The sequence below is a fragment of the Sinocyclocheilus grahami genome, unplaced genomic scaffold (assembly GCF_001515645.1).
Source record: "Sinocyclocheilus grahami isolate Dianchi unplaced genomic scaffold, SAMN03320097.WGS_v1.1 scaffold195.1, whole genome shotgun sequence".
Taxonomy (NCBI): Eukaryota; Metazoa; Chordata; class Actinopteri; order Cypriniformes; family Cyprinidae; genus Sinocyclocheilus; species Sinocyclocheilus grahami.
In genome coordinates this window covers 1,069,461-1,091,574 of record NW_015505374.1, presented here as the reverse complement: position 1 = coordinate 1,091,574, position 22,114 = coordinate 1,069,461, and the positions used below count along the sequence as shown (strand labels likewise).

General features: G+C 37.4%; 1 protein-coding gene across 9 annotated transcripts in view; it reads right to left on the bottom strand.

Moving 5' to 3' along the window:
- The window catches only part of LOC107595013 (armadillo repeat protein deleted in velo-cardio-facial syndrome homolog), a 150,731-nt gene that overhangs the window by 6,389 nt on the left and 122,228 nt on the right, over positions 1-22,114 (bottom strand). For all 9 annotated transcript variants that reach the window (XM_016285277.1, XM_016285268.1, XM_016285274.1 and 6 more), the window contains 5 exons: positions 9,093-9,220; positions 7,027-7,177; positions 6,013-6,205; positions 4,708-4,819; positions 1,438-1,525 (listed from right to left, as the gene is read on the bottom strand). In XM_016285277.1, the coding sequence (XP_016140763.1) occupies positions 1,438-1,525; positions 4,708-4,819; positions 6,013-6,205; positions 7,027-7,177; positions 9,093-9,220 (672 nt within the window). The remainder of the gene's footprint in view (positions 1-1,437; positions 1,526-4,707; positions 4,820-6,012; positions 6,206-7,026; positions 7,178-9,092; positions 9,221-22,114) is intronic.

The following is a 22,114-nucleotide window of genomic DNA, read 5'->3' as shown; positions in this document are numbered from 1 at the left end:
CTATAGTATGTGAAAATAAACAGTTCATTGTTGGAGCTGAGCTGAATGAGAGAGAGAGAGATGCAGAGCAGGGGACGCGAGGAACAGTATTAAGAACCGCTGCTTTAGAACATTGATTTTGAAACTTGTGAATCCATTAGAATCATTAGAAGACAGAATTGCCATTCATATATGAATAGATTTTTACGTGCTCCTCTAGTTTTCTCTTCCTCTTTTCTAAAGCAGCACAGCATGGCCTCGCCCCCTTTGCTGCCTTTTCCCGAGGGCGGGGGTTTATCTGGGTTTGTGATGTCACGAACCCGGGAAGTAACTTGTTGTAGTCCCTACCAGCCGTTTTTGTAGGCATTAAACTGCCAGAATTTTAAAAGACGATATCTCCGTTTGCATTGAACTTTCAGCTTCGTAACTTTGCAGATATTGTTTATGCTTAAACAGCAACATAACACTAATTAACATTAAAAAAGTGAACTCGCAATGAACTCCCCCTTTAAAATTTGAGTTATTTATTAATAGAGTTATTTTACTTTGTAATAATATTCTTATAATATTACTGTTTTTTACTATATTTAGATGCAATAGACTTTTACTGTATTTCAGAATAAATAAATGCAGTCTTGATAAGCATAAGATACTTTCAAAAACATTAAAAAACATTACCGTCCATTAATTTTTGAATGGTAATGCATATTTAAATACATTTAAGAATACATTTAGAACATAATATAATGATCTTAAGTTAAATGTTTTATATTTTATTGTTGTGCTGATTCAGTAATATCCTTCACAATAGTTCACGCATGAGTAGTTTATAGCAGTTAATTTGGTTCAAGACCTTTTTATAGATTTTTAATGCAGCTATAGAGAAAATGAGTGAGAAAAATGTTTCTGAAAAGGTGGGCGGTCACACTTGTGCTCTATTCTTCACAAAAAGGCAAGCAGGGAATGGCATGGGACTGATGGAAGTGATCAAATGTATCACTGTCATGAGCATCCATGCTAACAGCAGTAATAAAATCGTTAAAAAAAAGCCAAAGCTGTCATGCAAACTCCTCTCTCAATGAGATGTGCCCTGGGTGGACGGATGGTGCTTTTTATTGCAGCACCGCAGTAATTTACCATCATTTTACTTGAGAGTGAATGAATAATGAGCTCCTACACTGAGGCCCATTAAGCTGCTGTCTGATCCTCATAAATCATTCTGTATCATATGAACTGCTCAAATGACCGATTAAAGCCCAAGAGATGCGACAGCTGCACACACCAGCTGAGCAGCGGGGGTGAGAGATCAAGCATTGTGCCACGTGTTAAAACACAGAAAGTAGTAGAGTTCACAAGATATGCTCGCTCAGGTGCACCTGAACCTCCGGAACTCCCCTGAGCACCCAGATTTGCTGCCATCAGGGTGTGTAAAGTCTCTGTTTGGGGTCTTACGCTAACCTTGGTTCTTCTCCATCAAGGGGAGTGTAGTATCGTCGTAGCCAGGCTTGCAACTCTTGGATCCTTTGGGAGTTCCAGTTGCTATCGGCTGAGAAGGATTAAGAACAGAATGTTTCAGAAACACAGGCCAGAATGACAAACCTTCACAAAAAACAGTTACAATAGAACTTTCAGAGTGAATCTCACAAAAACCGTCAAGAAATGTCTGAATCATATTTCACTTTCTTACGAAAACTGTATCGTGCATCAAGGAAATTAGATCTATCGTTTCAACCATTATGATTTTTTTTGCATTCTGAAAAAAATTTACTAAATGAACTTAAAAACATTTGATCTCATTCAAAAAAATACTGTTATGTGAAAAATATATGTGAAACATTTTCATAACAGAATTAATGTACATTTGTAAAATATAGCAAATATGAAGTAAACATCATGGCAGTATTGGTTTCCTTGAATATATTTTTAATAATTATTAATAATTATTTTGATGACCTGTGATATAACTTTATATCATATTTGTTTTATATTTTAAAATGTGAACAAAATCATTGTGTCCAGCAAGGGCGTAGTTTTGGTTTGAACATCAGGGGGGTTAAAGTGTGAACTGTTTTAGTAGAGTCCCAGGTCATGCTCACTCATAAGGTTTATTTATTTGTTTGTTTGCTTATATATTTATTTTTATGAAATTATCTTTTGTGCTATCATCTATGCAAAGTTGGTGCAATAAAGTAACATCATAGTTAACAATTACTTGTTTACATAGGATATATATATATGTAATGTATTTTAGCCTATTATTTAGGCACTTATAGGCTATAGTTTGACAGAATGTTCTAATTCATCATGCTATGGGAAGTCAATCTAACTTAACATTTTCTAATATTGATATTGTTTATGTCTTCCTCCTTAACAGTTTATCAGCCTCTAGATGATTTAATCTATGCCATCTTTTGGAATATCTGAAGGCCATGTAGCATAGGTCTTAACTGTAGCATTTGTAATAATAAGACAAGCCTATTAATCACGCAGGCAAAAAATGACTTTTTTAAAATTAATCAGCATATAGCATCTGTTATGAAGAAACAACCGCCTGCACATTTAGAACTAGGGTTGACAATAGATTAAACTTTTTAATCTAATTAATCACACCGTTTTTCTGTGATTAATCGCGATTAATCGCACACTTCATGAAATTAAGCATAGACCATATATCTTGTTTCAAATGTTTATTTTGTCATCATTTGATATATCCAGCAAAGAAAACCAAAAGATTGAAGGGTGATTCTCAAAAATCTGTATTTTCTGCAAGCTTTTTTCAAGATAAATGTAGATGTCTTTCCAAAAAAGGACTCCAAAAGAACTCCAAAAGGAAACTCCAAAATGACACCAAAGAACCAATTGATATAAGGAGCCCATATAAGCACATATAAAAGAAACAAATGTTAGAAAAAAAAAATCTGAATTGTATAGTATGTGTACAGTACAACAGCAAAGAGTTTTTTTACATTTTAGAGAAGTCATGTTGCGATACTGAACAGGACCACATGGTGATGCCAAAAAAACCCCCCTAAACCAACTGCCTGCTGACTGCATATATCTACTACAGTACACGGATCCATTCAGAATAACAAAACACAGCAACATACACATGACAAATCAAAACATTATCGTGAATGTGTGTGAAAACAGCGTCAATGTACGGAAATGTCTGTGCCTATGCATAAATACAATGTGCGATCAGTGCGTCGAGCACTCATACACGCATTAATATAACGGACTCATGTGTGCATACTGTACGACTCCTGTACGCCACCGCAACCGTCTTTACCTTGATTGCAGTCTTCATCCATCAAAACTTTACTAGCGAGACTGGTTATCCAGTCAAGAAAATGTAGTTTGCGTCTCATCTGGCCATACAGCGGTGGGATGTGTTGACATTCCGTTCAGTCTGTACTTCACACAGCGCGTGTGACATGTGAGGGCTCGCGCTCTTCAGAGACAATCACAGAATATGACAGAGCTCGTGTTTAAAAGCCAAACACACTGGAATGAATAATTCACTGAAAACGCAATGCGAGTCTCTGTTCTCTCTGCAATCTCTGATGTAATCAGCCTGGTTTCCTTTATATTAGCACTGTTTTGGATGGATTGTTTGAATGCATTCGCTTACTGGATCATTGGACTGAAAACTTTCCTGGAGTTTAGCGGCTTAAAATGATCTGATCGCATGCAGAGAAGCAAAATTGGGTTAAAGGGTTAGAATAGAAATTGTGCTTCAGTAATTTTGCGTTAATTGCGATAAATTATTTTAACACATTAAGGATTGTAAAATTAATCGCATTCGTTAACACGTTAACGTTGACAGCCCTATTTAGAACCAATAGCTACAACATGCCACAGTTGCAATAAAAATCTATAGGGAAAAATCTATTCCCTTAACAGATTATCTAATATAAATTCTACAAGTTAGGCTACGTTTTACACAATAAATAAGCCTACAATAAAACGTGATAAATTCTAGTAAAGGTGGTCATGAGTAGCTTAAAACGATTTTAATATATGTTAGTGCTGGTTCAAGTCTGTTTTCTCCTCTTTTCATCAGTCTTTTTAGTTTATTTGCCTTTTTTTAGCTACTGTTCGACTTTCTCCATAGCATTTTAAAGTGGCTGTTTCTCTAAATAATTCAAATAGATCACATATTTGAGCATCAGCTTCATGATAGGAATGGCTCGCGCAAATCCTATCACAGTTCTCGAGCGTGCTGGTGAACACGCGCAGAGTATTCGGCGATTCGCGCGCCGCTCATGAACTGCGTCATATTGTGTTGATAAACTGCTCCGTTCGGTTTGTTAGTAAAGTTAGCACTTATAAACTATTCAAATAATTAATTAATAGCCTGATTTGAGGTTTCCATAAACCATGGTATAAATATTGGGGGTGTTGTACTTGCTAGTTTTGGTTATTGGGGGGGGTTATATCCCCTTATCCCCCCACAAACTACGCCCTCTGGTGTCCAGACAGGAATGTATTACATTAATGAAGAGCTTTTTTTTAAAATAAGATAATTCTGCTAGATTTTCACGAAAATAACACTCTATTAATGTTCCATTTTCACTATGCAAATATTTTCATATTAATTTCTTTACATTTTGAAGTGAAGTGTGACCCGGACATTTCTTCACGAGATTTACCCTTCTCCACTTTAGAATTTGGTATAAGAATAACTGAGAAATCAGAGTGCTTGTGTGTGTTTATGCTTCGCTCTACCTGGAAGTGTGTTTTATTCCAGCCATCCTTGGTCAGGGTGTTTCTCAGCTCCTTATAGCTCCAAACCGTCTGTAGTACATGGGAAGCAGCTTTGGTCTCCCTTGCTGACTGGCTGCAATGCATAAACATGGAGGGAAAGAGAGTTGGAAACTGGAGCTCAGTGGAATAACTCTCAAATTCAAAGTCATCTATTCCCCTCCCAGCATCTCAGAGTCACTATGGCTCCAATCTCCAACCCCTGTGGCCACAGATTTCTCTCTTTTCACTTCATTAGCTTTTCCTGTGATCCTCACTTAATTACCAGGATCCTACGACTTCAAAGTCGCATCTCCAGACTCAGAGAGGGATAGAGAGAGGCCGTGTAGCCACTCTCCAGTCTAGCATGTACTCTTTAAAAAGTTAATCTCTCACAATCAATATTTAGTTTTGGGTAAAATCATGCTCAAGCCGAAACGATATAAATGATGTGAAGATTTAAACAAGGTCACATGTGGAAAGGTTGGAGGAGGTTTGTTTAAAATATGGCTCACTCTCCGGAGGTCTCTGCTGCTTTTGATATCTACAGCACTACACCATTTAATATTCAGTTTTTCACATGAATATATTAAAGATGACATGTGTGCTGATAAAAATAAGACACTTCAAAGAGCAGCAACTCTTGTTGCTGTTTTTCTCTGCGAGTTGAGGAGGACCCGAACTAACATAAGATGTTTACACAGATCAAAAAAACGTTGTTGCATACAGAAGAACTAAGCGAGCCTTAAGAAATCATAACTGGTTGAAGTGAAAGTACTGTAGATAGTTGGCTTGATTTATAAACCAATTATAACCTAGATAGATGAAAATAGAGTTTAAAGGGATAGTTCATCCAAAATGAAAATTCTGTCATTAATTATTCACCCTCATGACATTCCAAACCTGTACGACTTTTGCTCATCTTCGGAAAACAAGATACTTTTGATGAAATCCAATAACTTTCTGATCCTCCATAGACAGCAACACAACTACTATGTTCAAGGACCAGAAAGGTAGCAAGGACATGGTTAAAATAGTCCATAAAATAGCATTGTGGTACTCTCCTGACCGCTGAATTGTTGAAATGAAGTCCTTGTTTTTGTTTTCTTTGCACTCAAAAAGTATTCTCGTAGCTTCATAACATTACGGTTGAACCACTGATGTCACATGGACTATTTTTTTGAGCAGAAATCAGAAACTATATCAGAATATGGCTTAATTCTGATCAAAGAGAAGACCATATATTGTGCCACTAGCATAATCTTGGTCCGTTCTCTGTTCCCTTCTTACCTGGTCTTGTTGATGGCAACTAGTTTGTCGATTGCTTGAGCAGTAATGAGAGAGCGGGCGTTTTCAGAGCTGTCAGTGATGATTTCATGGATGGTGTTGAGGATGGCCACCACTGTGTCCTCATCCAGGTTCTTGGCTGGCCTCTGCTGTCCGCTGGGCAAGTTGCTGACCAAGTCCCTCATTGCGTAACTCCCTGAGGATGATAATATAAAAGGATGAAAGATTCAGCTCTGAAAGAACGTAAAGCAAGCTGCAGTCACCCTGAAGCAGAATACAATTGTGCCAAACCACAAACATAGATTTATGTGTATAATTAATTTACATATTTAAAGGGATAGTTCACCCAAAAATACTCAAGCTCATGCGGTTCCAAACCCATAAGACATTAGTTCATCTTCGGAACACAAATTAAGATATTTTTGATGTAATCCGAGAGCTTTCTGATCCTGCATAGACAGCAAGGGTCCTACCACATTCAAGGCACAGAATCAAAAATTAAGGACATTGTTAAAATAGTCCACGTAACATCAGTGGTTCAACTGTAATGTTATGAATCTACAAGAATAATTTTTGTGTTCAAAAAGAACAAAAGATGATCTGAAGATGAACAAAGGTTTTACAAGTAATTAATGACAGAATTTTCATTTTTGGGTGAACTTTAAGTTCATTAACATTTAATATTGTGGGTAAAAATCTAATGAATAAAAAAAACCTGAAGTTAAAAAAAATCTGCCAAATTTGATAAAGTCCAATGAACTATTTGAAAGTGTATTTAAATGGAAAACAATTATTTTAAGTTGTTAAAATATGTCACAATAACACTGTTTTTACAGTATGTTTAATAATACAAAAAAATGCAGCCTTTCTTTCATAAAAGATTACAAAATCTTACTGACTCCAGATTTTTTGTGCAAAACTTATAAGGGAAAAAATCTGAGTGCACCTTTATATAAGTATTATGGAAATATGTGTTTAACATTATGGGTACTAATGATCCATAAATACTGCTCTTGCCTATCAGGTCTTTGTTGCGGCGGTCGATGGACAGGTTCCTCAGAGCGATGGCCACAGCTCGCACCACCTTGTCCGAGTCCGAGCGCAAGAGCTCGACGAGGATTGGCAGCCCTTTCTCCTTACGCACTGTCGCACGGATATAGTTCGACCACTGCAGAAATGAGAGGAACAGACTGTACTAAGCCAGTAATTCTGACATTTTTCAACTGCATTCATTTAATTAAGTCAGGTCAACTTATGCTCAGCCAGATATGCAGCTCTGAAATCTTCCAGAACAGCATTATGCCTGTCTGAGTATGTGCGTGAGAAAAAGCCCCTCTATTCTGGGAAATTGCAATCCAGTAAATAGCCATTTATCCCCGTTAGACTTGTGTGCATTTGTCGCTCCAACCCCATGAATCACAAAACCTTTATGTGACACAAGACATCTCTATTCCTCAACCAGTGCCCCTGAGACAGTAATTAAGTTATTGCAATGCCACACTATGGCCACTAGGAGATGGTAGTGAGCCTAGAAACGCATTTGTCAAAAAAAGTAGGAAAGGGAATAAATTAATAAATAAAAGCTCTCAAATCCTCTTATAGACCACAGACGTGACATGCCCGTCTCCCTACAGCAGGGGTTTGTGATGTGCTGGGGACTCTGGGTTCACAAGCACGCGTGTGTCACCAGGCATAGAGATGAGGCAGGTCTGAAATGGTGTAACCACACAGAGAAGCTGTGAGCTTATGCATGACTGCAATTCAGGTTCGACATGGAGAAAGAAGCATGGTCAGGGCAGTGCAGTTTAATGGGATTTACTCTTGCAATAGGTGTATAGGGAGATGTGTTTATTAGTGGCATTTCCACTTGACTTCTGCCTCAAGAGAGAAGAGAGCCCCACACGATACTGTGGCACAGACATGTGATACTCGTAATTAAGTATTGACTAGGAATGTGTTCAAGGAGCACTGCAAGCAGACAAAAACAAAACATTACAAATTAAGCTTTATGGATTTGCATAATGTACTCTAGTCTAGCAGACCAATCAGAGTTCAGTGGTGTGGTGGTTGAATGGGCTGTCTTTGTTTGAAATAGTCTTGTGTTAGTTCACATAACCATTGACTCATCTTTTGTCATTAAAGTGATTTAATTGGTAGTTGGGGATGCAAGTTTCAACTTCATTTCTGTAGCTTTGAACTCATTATTTTAGTCATTTTGAGAGAATGAATAGCCAGTGCTTGGAGAGCGATTATTATTGCTTAACAGAGTTAACAGAGAAAATTAGACCTTTTTTAAGATTTCCACAGGACAGTAATAAATCAGACATAAATTGAAATCAAGTCTTCATTTAATGTACAATAGCATGAAAAAGATTTGGGCCAGTAAGATTTTTTTTTTTTTAAAGAAATTCATACTTTTATTCAACAAGAATGGATTAAACTGATGAAAAGTGACAGTAAAAACTTTCACATTGTTTCAAACATGTATTACAGTATCCACAAAAATAACATAAAATGTGAAAATAAAAAATAATAAATTATTCTTGAGCACTAAATCAGCATATTCAAATGATTTCTGAAGGATCATATGTAAATTACATTTTAAAATATATTAAAGTTATTTTAAATAGAAAAAAATTAACAAAATAAATATTTAACTATTTCATATTACTGCCTTTTATATTAGTGCAGCCTTGGTGAGTATAAGAGGTTTCTTGTTCAAAAACATAAAAGAAAAAAAAATCTTACAGACCCAAACTTTTGAATGGTAGTGTATACCACAAAAAGTCAATAAAATCACAATACATAAACTAAATTCACATGGACAGCGGACCGAAAACAAGCCGAGTGATGCCATCTTGACAACGGCTCTAATTACTATGTTTTATTTCTATATTTTGATGTCCATTTGCATAAGCAGAAGAACAGAATACACTATCCTGAATCTCTAATGGAAACAAATAATCATGAATATAATTCTGATCTGGGATTGTTTGTTTAAACGGATCTAAATAAGAATCAGTTTCCAATTCCTGATGCTTCCAAATTTGTTATGTGCAGGAAAGTTCTGAGAAGACACTTACTGTCCACTGTCCAGCGCTGAGGTTCTGCAGAGCCCCGGCTGCTGCTTCTAGCGTGTTATAGTTCTGGCTTTCTGTAAGCAGGGACAGGTAGAGTCGGACCACCTCCGGCTGATACAGTAACTCAAAACCTGCACACGTATATGACAGATAGACAACATAATTACACATAAAAAACACTGGTGAACAAAGTAGACACACATACAGATTAGCTATGGGCCGGTAAAAAATTGATTGCATCTCCTCCTTTTACTGTTGTGATGCACCTGACGAAATGAAAAGTGGACAAAATAACAAGGTAGGACAAATGCATGATTATCACAACAGAGAAATAGAGACAGAAAATCAAAGACACTCCACTTTCACAGATACATCGAGCAATTCAATAGACAAGCTGCCTAAAAAAGACAATAGCCTGATGGACGCTTGGTTTCTTGATAACAGCAGCCCAATATCAGGCAGTGTAATCAGGGAGTCTTTCATTAAACATGACCTGAGGTCAGAAACCCAAAGGAAGAAGCTCCTTCTTGCTGATTCAGGGTCAGGTCCTCCAACACAAAAAACAAAGACATTCTGAGAATACCCAGTTTGGTTGGAGACATTTGCAGCAATAGTAGGGAGTGGATAATTAGCTTCCTCCTGCCTAAATGCTAAATGATGCCGGCGGACATACAAATCACTGTATGCTGCTCCCGGGATGTGACTTTTTGTGTGCGTGTTCCACATTTTCAAACATAAGACGTGGCTCTAAGAATTGCAAGACACATTCCACTGATCTAACAAACACAAACAGAGAAAGCATTGTGTATTACAGTGGTTTTTAATTGGTTTTGCTTTAGGAACAGATTTTACAAACCCAGTAGTGACTCAAAACAGTACCACAATTGTTTATTAAAAACAACAACAACAACAACAACAAAAAAAAACAGAATGACAGAATTTTCATTTTGAAATCAATTAATACCCACTGAAAGTTTCAACTTTTGAGTTCTGTCTGGGTCTGACGGTAACCATTTAGTTCAAGTCTTCTACTGTGCAACCACCGCACATCCATCATGTTCACTTGAACTCTCTTCACGACTTGGCCTGGGCAAGCATTGAGCCAAGACTGAGCATGACAGATGTGTGGTGGTTCAACAGGCTGCCTTCTTTTTCACTCCACCACGCCAAGATCGAGGAGTCTGGAGAAGTTCAAAGGAACCTGAGCAATGATATTCATACAAAAGCAGCAAAACTGCAACAAGGTGTAATTCGGTAACATGTCTGAAATGAGTTTGCACTGCGGTGGAGAGCAGAAAGAGATGGAAGGGCTGCCTCACTAACGCTTGTTTGCTGGTGTGTGACTGCATTAGAAAAGCTCAGCCACTGCCTGGCCCATCTGCACTTTCGAAATGTGCACCTAACACCTATAATTTAGAGAGTGAAGAGTGGCCTTCAGGATGTGGGCTGCTCACAACACATTTTTATTTCTGTCTGACTGATGGTTAGAGCGAAAGAACTGTCCTCAAATTTTTTTTTTTTTGCAGTTTCCACACATTCCCGAATTCAATGACCATTTAAGGCTATTTTAAATCTTTCTCCTCCCCATGCTTTAAAATTGTTCTTGAGTGCGTTACTATGCTAAAAGACATCAGAGCAGCCTTAGAGAGTGAGTGTATGTACAGATTACCTAATGCATGTGCTCACTTCAATATTATGCTTGTTTACACAGAGCTAAGTGGAAAGTCATAAGTCATAGTCATGCAGATACAATAATAGCACACCCCTAATCAAACGTTGAGTCAACGTCGAAAAACTAAATGATTTATATTGTGGAAAGATGATTGCCTTCTAGTTTAGCTTTAACTCAAACCAGTTAATACACTCCAAATCAGCTAATTAAATCAGTTTCTGTCTTGTGTAGAAACGGCTGACAGGTTTATCACCACAAATGAAGGTTGTTCTCCGCGTATGACTGACTTTGGTGTCAAACCCTACTGCAAAATTCCTGTCGTATTAATGACAATGATAACCAGGAGGCTGTAAGTTCACATTCCCATCCTTGTGCAATTCTTGGAGGTCGGATTTGCCCCTGAGCAGTAGTTACGAAACAGCTGTGATTAGGGATTAGTTACCAAAACGTTCATCTTTCAGAGAGAGATCAAAACATCTCAGCTCTGCAAATATCATTGATTCCTGCTGGGATCCAATAGCCACTTCTTTAAACAAAGCAAGAACCGTGCTGTATTGTTAAATACATGAAATGAGCGGTCATACACATAAATGTCAAAGCCACTGTAGAAACATCCACATGTCACCCCTGGTGCCTTATTGTATGAATGTAATTTACAATTCCAAGTGAGGAGACATGCTCTTGCATTTGTAGTGCTACTCTCTTTTAGTAGGTCAATTAAAATTAGTAAGTGACACTAAGAAACAAACAATGCAACCCAGCTAAAAAGAAACATTTCTTTTAAAGTTACAAAGGAACAACCTGTAGTACCATTAGTAGAACGTTCTGATTATCAAAGAAAAACATTCTCAAAACATTTTAGAAATAATATCTGGAGAAAATTACTATGCAACATCTCCTAAATTACCACATAATTGGCTCAAATCAGTGTTGCTATTGTTAAATAAAACTATAAAATTTTTCTTTTGATAATTGAAAATATTAGATTACAAACTTAAACTGATTTTATTTCAGTTAGTATTTCATTTCTAATTTTGGTAACACTTTAGTGTAGTAGTGACCAATTCTCACTATTAACGAGTCGCTTATGAACATTAATAACATATTGGCTGTTTATTAGTACTTATAAAGCACATGACCATATTCTACATCCCTAATACTAACCAATACCTAAATTTAACAACTACCTTAACTAATTAATAAGCAGCAAATTAGAAGTTCATTGAGGCAAAAGTCAGAGTTAATGGTTTGTTAATAGCAAGAATTGGTCTTTAAAATAAAATGTGACCCTAAATTTTAAGTGCTAAAATAATCTAAACTGTGAAAGTCAAAGAGAAATAAAAATTAAATAGAAATATAAAACTAACAACAAACAAACAAACAAGACAACAGCACATAAAAAATAATAAAACTAAAATTAGAATGAAATAAATAAATGATAAATGTGACCCTGGACCACAAAACCAGTCTTAAGTGTCAATTTTTTTAAATTGAGATTTATACATATACTGAATAAATAAGCTTTCCACTGATGTATGGTTTATTAGGATCGGAAAATATTTGGCCAGGATACAACTACCGGTATTTGAAAATCTGGAATCTGAGGGTGCAAAAAAATTGAAATATTGAGAAAATCACCTTTAAAGTTGTCCAAATGAAGTTCTTAGCAATGCATATTACTAATCAAAAATGAAGTTTTGATATATTTATGGAAGGAAATTTACAAAATATCTTCATGGAACATGGTCTTTACTTAATATCCTAATGATTTTTGGCATTAAAGGGGTGGTTGACTGGGTTTTTTCTAGGCTTGATTGTGTTTATGGGGTGCAGTCTAACATGTGTTCATGCTTCGTTTTTTTAAAAAACGCATTATTTTTCACATAATTTACCTTTATTCCACACCGATCTGTCCCTTCTCTAACAAACGCCTCGATTATTTCCTGTTTTTATGAAGCCCCTCCCTCAGAAATACGCAATGGGCTGAGATTGGTCAGCTGGCTCAGTGTGTTGTGATTCGCTAAACCGCCTCTACAGCGCGTCTGAACATCCCGCTCCTCAAGCTCAGAATGTCCTCCGGTTGTATTGTAAACAATGACGTCCTCTATATTGCTTATCAATTTGAGCCCGATTGAGACGCAGAGAATATTAATGAAGAGGATCGCGCAGAACCTGTGCAAGCACTGCTCTTAATGGTATGTTTGTTTGTTGTTGTCCCATACTTTTAGATATGCTGTTGTTTGTAAATGCTACTGCTTCTGTTAGCTTTAATATGGTTTTATTCTGATTAAAGCTTTAATACAGCACAGCAACCGTACGCACGTCCATGTATAACGCTTCTTCATAGCTATGTGAATATAAGTGTACAAATGGAACAGTTTGTTGGAGCTGATCTGACGATCTGAATGAGAGAGAGAGAGAGAAAGAGATATGCAGAGCAGGAGGACGCGAGGAACAGTATTAAGAACCGTTGCTTTAGAACATTGGTTTAGAAACTTGTGAATCCATTAGAATCGTTAGAAGACAGAATCGCCATTCATATATGAACAGATTTTTACGTGCACCTCTAGTTTTCTCTTCCTCTTCTGTAAAGCAGCACAACATGGCCTCGCCCCCTTTGCTGTGTGTTCCCGTGGGCGGGGTTTATCTGGGTTCGTGACGTAACGGACCTGGGAAGAAGCTCGTTGTAGTCCCTACCAGCCATTTTTGTAGGCATTAAACTGCCAGAATTTTAGAAGACGATATCTCCGTTTGCATTGAACTTTCAGCACTGCAACTTTGCAGATATTGTTTATGCTCAAACAGCAACATTACACGCTAACTAACGTTAAAAAAGTGAAATCGCAATCAACCACCCCTTTAAAGAAAAATCGATAATTTTGACCCATACAATGTATTTTTGGCTATTGCTACAAATATACCCCAGCGACTTAAGACTGGTTTTGTGGTCCAGGGTCACAAATGGTAATAAATTATACAAAAAAGCTACAATAAAATCATAAATGTTAAAATAAAATTAATTTATTGTTGCTGGTGATACAAAATTGGTTGTCACGGTTATAGTGAAACCGGAAAATTCATTTTAGGCTTCTCGGTTTACAATGAAAAGGTGTATACTTGAATTTGTGAATACAGATGATGAGAAAGAAAGAATGGATTCTCCCCTGAAGCGTCTCCAGAGGGAAAATGACTCATGTCCATTCAACTCCAAGCAGGCCTGAATGACAGTCTACCTTTGGAACAGACTCTGCACTTATTCTTTATGTGTGATGCCTTACGAGTTGAATCCACAAAGTTGCAGGAACTTCAAATGCCAAAAGGAAGGTGGTAATGGCTTACAGTCAACATCACAGCATTCGTGCTCGTATGGGCTGCCCGCAGAGACAGGAAGTAGGGTAGTCTGCAGGGAATAGGATGCACCAACAAAGCACCTTTCTTTTCTTTTTCATTCTGAACCCCTTATCCCTCCACAGGCCACTGAAACAGAATGGACAAGCCTGTCGAATATATGAGATTTTCTCTGGAAATGCTTCTTTATAGACTGAGAGCCTCTGGCCAGCTCTTCAAATGCTCTGGTTCTTCCTAAAAAAAGGCATCTCCTTCTCTCCCCTGTGCTCTGGCTGGCCAAGTCCCACTGTGACATCCCATAGCAGATCCTGGCTGCTGAGACCAGCTTGTCACCGCTCACCCACGGAGGTCTTTTTGATTTCTACTTGCCCTCAATGGCTCGTATTATGTGGAACGTCAGTCTTCAAATCACCCTTCCTAACAAGAGATTTTCCCTCTCTATTCATCCACTCGCTTCACCCCATCCTTCAACTGACAAAACCTTTCAGTTTAATTACTTGAATTACTTTTCTATGTAAATAATATTGAGACTGTAGTGTTGAACTAGAAATACTAGAATTATTTCTCCAGGTTTGTGTGGGTTTTAAACACAGTGGGCTTCTGGGTGAAGGGGATGTTAATTTGAGGCACAAAGCTGGCCAAGAATAGATTTTCAACAGCTGTGAAAACTTTTGAATGGATATCTATAAAATTATGAAGAGGATGCAGGATTGTCATTGTAATAATCCATATTTATATCCGGAGATGCTGATGGAGTAGACACTGGCATTAGTATACAGTGTCTGAAAATCTGAAAAAGATATCCATAATCACATATTTTTCTTTGGTCATTAAAACAAAACAAAAAAAAACTGTCAGGCTGAATTTGTCAAAACCTTGATCAATCTTCCACAAACAAAAATAATGGTAGCTGCTAAACATGTTCCGAGAGATGCATTGAGATATCAGTGCGAGAGAGAGGAAATTGAATTGCGTAACTGAATTTCTAAAGATCTAGAGGTCAGATAAAGTCCAGAATTAACCCTGCATCTTTTTCAAAGAACACTACTAGTTGAATAGCCCAGGGTTGAGGTGTGTGATTGAGTGAGTATTGAAGAGGTAGGAGGAGACGAGGAAATAAGCAACTCTGTGTATAAAATTCAACTGTGGAGTTGAAGCGGGCAGAGGAGGAGATGATCATAGACCAGCACTTCAAAACCGCCATCGCTTCAATCACCCAGGCAACCAACCGTCCAGCCACACTAGCAAATCTATTCATTAATAGACTTTTAAGAAAGAGAGAGAGAGAGAGAGAGAGAGAGAGAGAGAGAGAGAGAGAGAAAAAGAGAAAAGACAAACACAGATTGAGAGAGAGAGAGAGAGAGAGAGAGAGAGAGAGAGAGAGTAAAAAAGAAGAGGGACAAACATCGCTAGGTGTCAAAAGACTATAATATGCTATATAAATGCTTAATTTAGTTCTGATTCAAACCTACAAAGCTGCCAACCTAAACCACATTTTAAGGCATCAGATGTGCACTCTGGATGTGAAGCCTGTTCAAAAAATCATCCAAGACAAAAAAAATGCTTACTATAGACACTACTGTTCAAAAGTTTGAGATTGGTAAGATTTTTTAAAGTTTTTGTAAGTCTTATATGCTCACCAAGGCTGCATTTACTTGACTCAACAGTAATACTGTGAAATATTATTACAATTTAAAATAACTCTTTTATATTTTAATATATTTTACAATGTAATTTACACCTGTGACAGCAAAGTTGAATTTTCAGCAGCCATTACTCCAGTGTCACTTGATCCTTCAGAATAGAATCAAAAGAACAGCATTTATTTGAAATATATTTTGTAACTTTGTAAAATGTCTTTACAGTCACTTTTGATCAATTCAATGCATCCTTGGTGAAAAAAATTATTCATTTAAAAGAAAAATCTCACTGACCCCAAACCTGCTGCCTTAGAAACCAGCTGCCTATGTAGGCTGAAAATGGCAAGGCAGCTCTCTAGGTTTTGAAACAAACCGTTTTGTTTCTGTCTAGGCTAAATTGAGAGGCTAAAAACATGAGGGCTGTGCCATAGCATCCTGGAAAAATAAAACACTCTATAGACAACAAAACTTAATTTGGTGTTGTACAGGCAACATCTTTTGGAGCCATCAACAGTTTTTAGATTCACCTTTAGCTCTGGCTCATTTAACTTTCACACAGACACAAGGGGCGGCTCGTGCGATGCATTGAGAATGAAGGGAGCAAGAGATGGCATGCAGAACACACAGCAAAAGCACTTAACATGAGCTACGCTGTGAAGTGCACTGCAATCTCACAGCACCGGTGCTGTGATCTCACTATATGATAATGACACTTTAAATTCAAATGGTTAACTACGCAAAAGTACAAATTGCCCAGTGAATACCAAGTGAATAAATCTAACAGATTAAATAGGACGGAGGCATTATACATACTGATATCAAATCAGTCAAAAAAAGATGCCCACAGGCTAAAAGCACATGGCTGATGTACATTGTGTTTTTGTGAAAATACAGTTTTGTCAGAATTTTTTCCACTGAGAATTTTTTTATTGTCTATCTTGTCTGACAGCGATTTCACCCAGGACAGAAATAAATATTGAATTTCAGTGATACAAGACAAAACCAACCATGTTGTTTGAACAATCTGTTATGAATTCTAGGGACGGCATCTGTCAGTTTTTGATGCTGTGAATGACTACACATACACACACACACACACTCACTCTCAAACTCTATTCCAAAACCTAGTGAGCTGCCTTGCCGCCTACTACCTAACACAGGGAGCAACATCCTAACAGTCAACATGAGCGACCAAAGTGGAACGCGCTACATATGAAACTCCAGATGCGACAAAAATGGCACTCCTCACAGGAGACTTCAAATTGATTTCAATGCAGTTGGGCATTAGCATGTTGCTAAATGACTTAAGCATATTTCATACACATAGGCGCGGGAAGTTGGGGTGCTGAGGGTGCTGCAGCACCCCCTGTTTTTTTCTGTGGGCAACTGTTTAACTGTTGGGAATAAAAAAAATACATTGGAGTGTCTATTTACACTAAGTGCAAATAGCCCGCCTTGATGGCAGAGGCTATTTACACTAACTCCACCCACCAACGTGTGATTGTAAAGCGTGTGTCATAGGCTATTCCTTTTAACGCGATCGACCCGGGTTCGAATCTGCCTTTTAGCAAACTTTTTTTCTCCCTTTTCAAATTTCAAATCACATCAAATGAAGGAAATAATCAAAAAGTTGAAAATAAAGTAGGGTTAGGGTAGACTCACCGCTGACTGGACGAGACATCTGCCAATCAAAAAATACGGAGTGTCTATTTAGATTTAGTTAAAAGTTATGACTCATCAGCTCCAGTGGCGCAGATGGATAAGTGCTGTTGTCGACTTTTTGACGCGATCGACCCGGGTTCGATCCCACCTTTTGCCGAACTTTTTTTTCTCACTTTTCAGATCTCGTATCAAACAGTAAAGGCATTTATTTTCATTCAAAATAAAGGAAATAATCAAAAAGTTGAAAATAAAGTAGGGTTAGGGTAGGTGTAGGGAGGGCTTTTGTCCCCAATAAGGTGGCATCCATTTAATAATTTGAATTATAATTCAAATTTACACTCAGTAAGTTATTATTGCATACTGTTTTATAAAGAATTACAATGCTGAGGTGCAGATAATTGCCACTATTTGCAATAAGTAATTAGCAGAATATCCTGCTATTTTAACATAGTATAAATAGAATCTATAGCTATTTGCACTTAGTGTAAATAGCATATGATATCACTAAAAATACTGCTATTTTTACTTAATGTAATAGGCTCTATTGGCACAACATTTTCATTTTGGGGTGGAGTAACCCTTTAATTCAACAACAACAACAACAACAACAAAATGTTTAGAATCCAATCTAGTGTAATATATAAAAATTGTAAAATCAATAATAGTATTAGTAATCAAAAATACTATAAAGTAATATAAATAAATACATATGTATTTAGGATGATCAGAAGAAATGGACAGCACCTGAGTTAAATATATGAGTGTCACAGCAAAGGGTCTGAATACTTAGGACCATGTGATATTTCAGTTTTTCTTTTTTAATAAATCTGCAAAAATGTCAACAATTCTGTGTTTTTCTGTCAATATGGGGTGCTGTGTGTACATTAATGAGGAAAAAAAATGAACTTAAATTATTTTAGCAAATGGCTGCAATACAACAAAGAGTGAAAAATTTAAGGGGGTCTGAATACTTTCCGTACCCACTGTATATATATATATAAAAAAATTTTTGTGAAGGATACATATGTGGCCTTACAATTTGGTCAAAACAAGCTGTTTTAGGAGGCAGCATAATTATATTGCTTACCTTTTGGAACAGCTTTGGGTGTGTGCCAATGATGCCTTAAAATGCTTACTCTGTAGGCAGCTTTCTAAGCAGTTTAAATTGTGTGTATTCACAACAGCGACAGTCTTACAAATTCCTCTCATTTTCTATTTCTTGTATGCAGTCCTCCTCCTCTAACCTTCATTTGTTTCTCCCTCAGACTCTCTGGCTGACACTCTCTCTCTCTTCTAGCTGCATAGTGTCTTTGTTAGGCTTGTTTGAGTCATTGCTGGGACGCCGGTAGCGGATTATATGTCTGATCTGCTTTGCCTGGAGAAGGATGTCCCTTCGCAGGCTTGATGTTATATCCCATTCTTCACGACCCACCTTCCTGCCATCCCATGCTCGAGCACATGATAAATAATCACAAGCTCTCTGTTTCTCTCTCACATGCTCCACATCTTTTCTTTTCTCCCTGGCTCTTCATCTCGCATACACAAGTCCTCCGACGCCTCATTCTTCACTGGCACAAAAAAACCTGGCTAGTGTGTGCCACAAATTATAATTTCAGGAATGAAGCCCAGTCTTCAGACAGGCTGTCTACATCCCCTCGCTCCTGCATTTTGCAAATGACAGTTTTCACTTTAAAAAGTTCATTTATAAAATGGCATGTTTGCAAAACAGGAAACAATAAACGCTGGCAGCTCTTTGTGTAGATGCCACTGACGGCTTGTCTAGTAATCTGTGCCTAATTGCATTCAAGTATGTGTGCATGTGTGTAAAGCATCTCTCTGAGAAACAGAAACATCCTCTTCTGGCTGAATAGCAGCACACAAAGGCCCCGATGGGAGGGTATATCTCACTCTATTCCCTCCCGGTAGTTTAATTCAGCCCTGTAATTATTGCCTAAGCCATTAGGCCAGTGAAGAATGGTTTGCTGCATCACGTACAGATGCTGGGTAATATTATGAACAAGCCCTCACCTACTCAGCCAGTACAATAATAGATCAGCAATAGTAATAAACAGAACTATTATTAATAGGTTTTAGTAGTATACATTGAAAAACAAGTCCAAACAAATGATTTACTGATGAGGTTTTATAGTGGACAATGGCTTCTTCGGCTGGCTCATTTTCACATGTGTTGTACTTGCACCAATCACGTACCCATTAGACACTGTCTAACAAACAATAACATATGCGCAATGATGCATATCATCTATTACATCCATCATTAAGCTTCCTGTGGCCTTCTGGCATCAAGTGCTAATTGCAAGCTCCTTCAAAAGACCCAGATGGAAACTAGCATTTCAGACTGATCTGGGATCAGATCACTGCCCAAGTCCTAAATCGAAGAGCCGTGACAGAGGATCCGCCTTCACTCTGCACGCCCATCACTGACCCAGGTCCAGCGGCCCAAAAGTGGGGCGTGAAAATGAAACGCTGCTGGAAGAGCTTGATCAGAATCACCTAAATAATATGCTAGTATGTTGGTCTGAATTCAGCCAAGTTATTTTTCTTCTCTCTTCAGTGAAGACCGCTATTTCCTGTACATTACTGCTCAAAAGCATTTTTTTTAAATAAAGAAAGCAATAATTTTATTCAGCAAGGATGCATTCAATTGATTAAAATGAAGACATTTATATAACAGTCCTGAGAGAAAAAAAAATCAGCCTATCAGACTGATTTGCCATTTTACATTTTTTTTAAATATAAAAAAGTAAACAGTAAAATTATTTTAAATTGTAATAATATTTCACAATGTTAGTTTTCTCTGTAATTTTGATCAAGTAAATGCAGCCTTGGTGAACATAAGAGCTGTATTTAAAACACATCTAAATGTCTGAATGATATAGTGTACATTCACCACGGCTGTGTTCAAAACCTTTAGTTGGTCAATGACTTGACAGACATTTTTATAGTAAGGAAACTGACTTCAAAGACACTGTAATGACATGCATAAGGATCTAGAACAAATTCAAGTATTAGATATTCCCAATAACATATTTCATGAATAATATTTCTTGGTAGAAATTGTTCATATTTTTCATAACTGTCCAAATTATAAGTTGAAAAAATGACATTTATGAATTCACATTTCCCCCCCCACCCCAACCGTTCCATCAGACTGAATATTTTAAATTTTTCTACCAACCACTGATTCGCACAAAGTGGGATGGCACAGGGAGTTAAAGATGAATTATGCTGCCTTAAAAAATTACCCAAATATTTAGAGTTGGAAGTGATTTGACAAATAATTTTTTTAGGTTTTGGACAAAACCCTGGTGGTCCTAAAGGCCCAGGTATGTATGATATTACCTCATCACTAGGACAATACATTTTACCAAAAGGGGTCACAGGTCCCTCCCAAATATTACTTTTTGTGTATGTGTCCCTTCTCATAATTGTAATAAATAAGATGCAAACTTGTATATACACAACTTTCATATTCAAATACATAGACCAGCTAAGAAAGACTTCAAGAACATCCTGATATTCATTCTTCTCATGACTCCATACGCTCTCCAGGCTAGCACTGCCTCTCAGCACCATGCCACATAAAAGCTGCTGGTCTTTTGCTGATCATGAGCTGTGGTACAATAGAATCAATATTATCAGCAGCGGGTGGGATAATGATTGACAAGTGACAGGATGGCAACGCCAGTTTTCTTTCACAGACTAGCACCTCCATGGGTGGCACACCCAGAAAATTCTGATTTTATCAGCACCCCAAACTCAGAACATGAAAGACGAGCTGCCAGGAACATTCTATGTGTATATTTTATCTTCAAGAAGAGCTAGGTAGCTGTTAAACTACATTAAGGCCACCCAATGAGCACAAAAGTAAGCTATTCCGGTATGTCTCCAACCAGACTATGATGACGAGCAGCTGCAGTCATCTTCTGGCAACTAAGTTTTTACTTACAGTCCACTATCAAGAGCATGTGATTTCTAACACTGTGCTGTTTGAGACATTATCTGGGTGCTACATTCCATGTGGGCGAATGAAGAAGTTGCAAAACACCAGGTGGGATTGTTCCTGCATGATGAATCACTCATCCTATCTTTTTTCCCCATATTTTTCCATCAAACTCAAAGTGAAGTTTTCATATTTGAGATTTAAACAGCAAAAACTATTTTTATAAAGAGTATTTAGTTTTAGTTTTCATGTGTGTGCAAGTGTATATACTGTATATATATATACAGTGGGTACGGAAAGTATTCAGACCCCCTTAAATTTTTCACTCTTTGTTATATTGCAGCCATTTGCTAAAATCATTTAAGTTATTTTTTTTTCCTCATTAATGTACACACAGCACCCCATATTGACAGAAAAACACAGAATTGTTGACATTTTTGCAGATTTATTAAAAAAGAAAAACTGAAATATCACATGGTCCTAAGTATTCAGACCCTTTGCTGTGACACTCATATATTTAACTCAGGTGCTGTCCATTTCTTCTGATCATCCTTGAGATGGTTCTACACCTTCATTTGAGTCCAGCGGTGTTTGATTATACTGATTGGACTTGATTAGGAAAGCCACACACCTGTCTATATAAGACCTTACAGCTCACAGTGCATGTCAGAGCAAATGAGAATCATGAGGTCAAAGGAACTGCCTGAAGAGCTCAGAGACAGAATTGTGGCAAAGCACA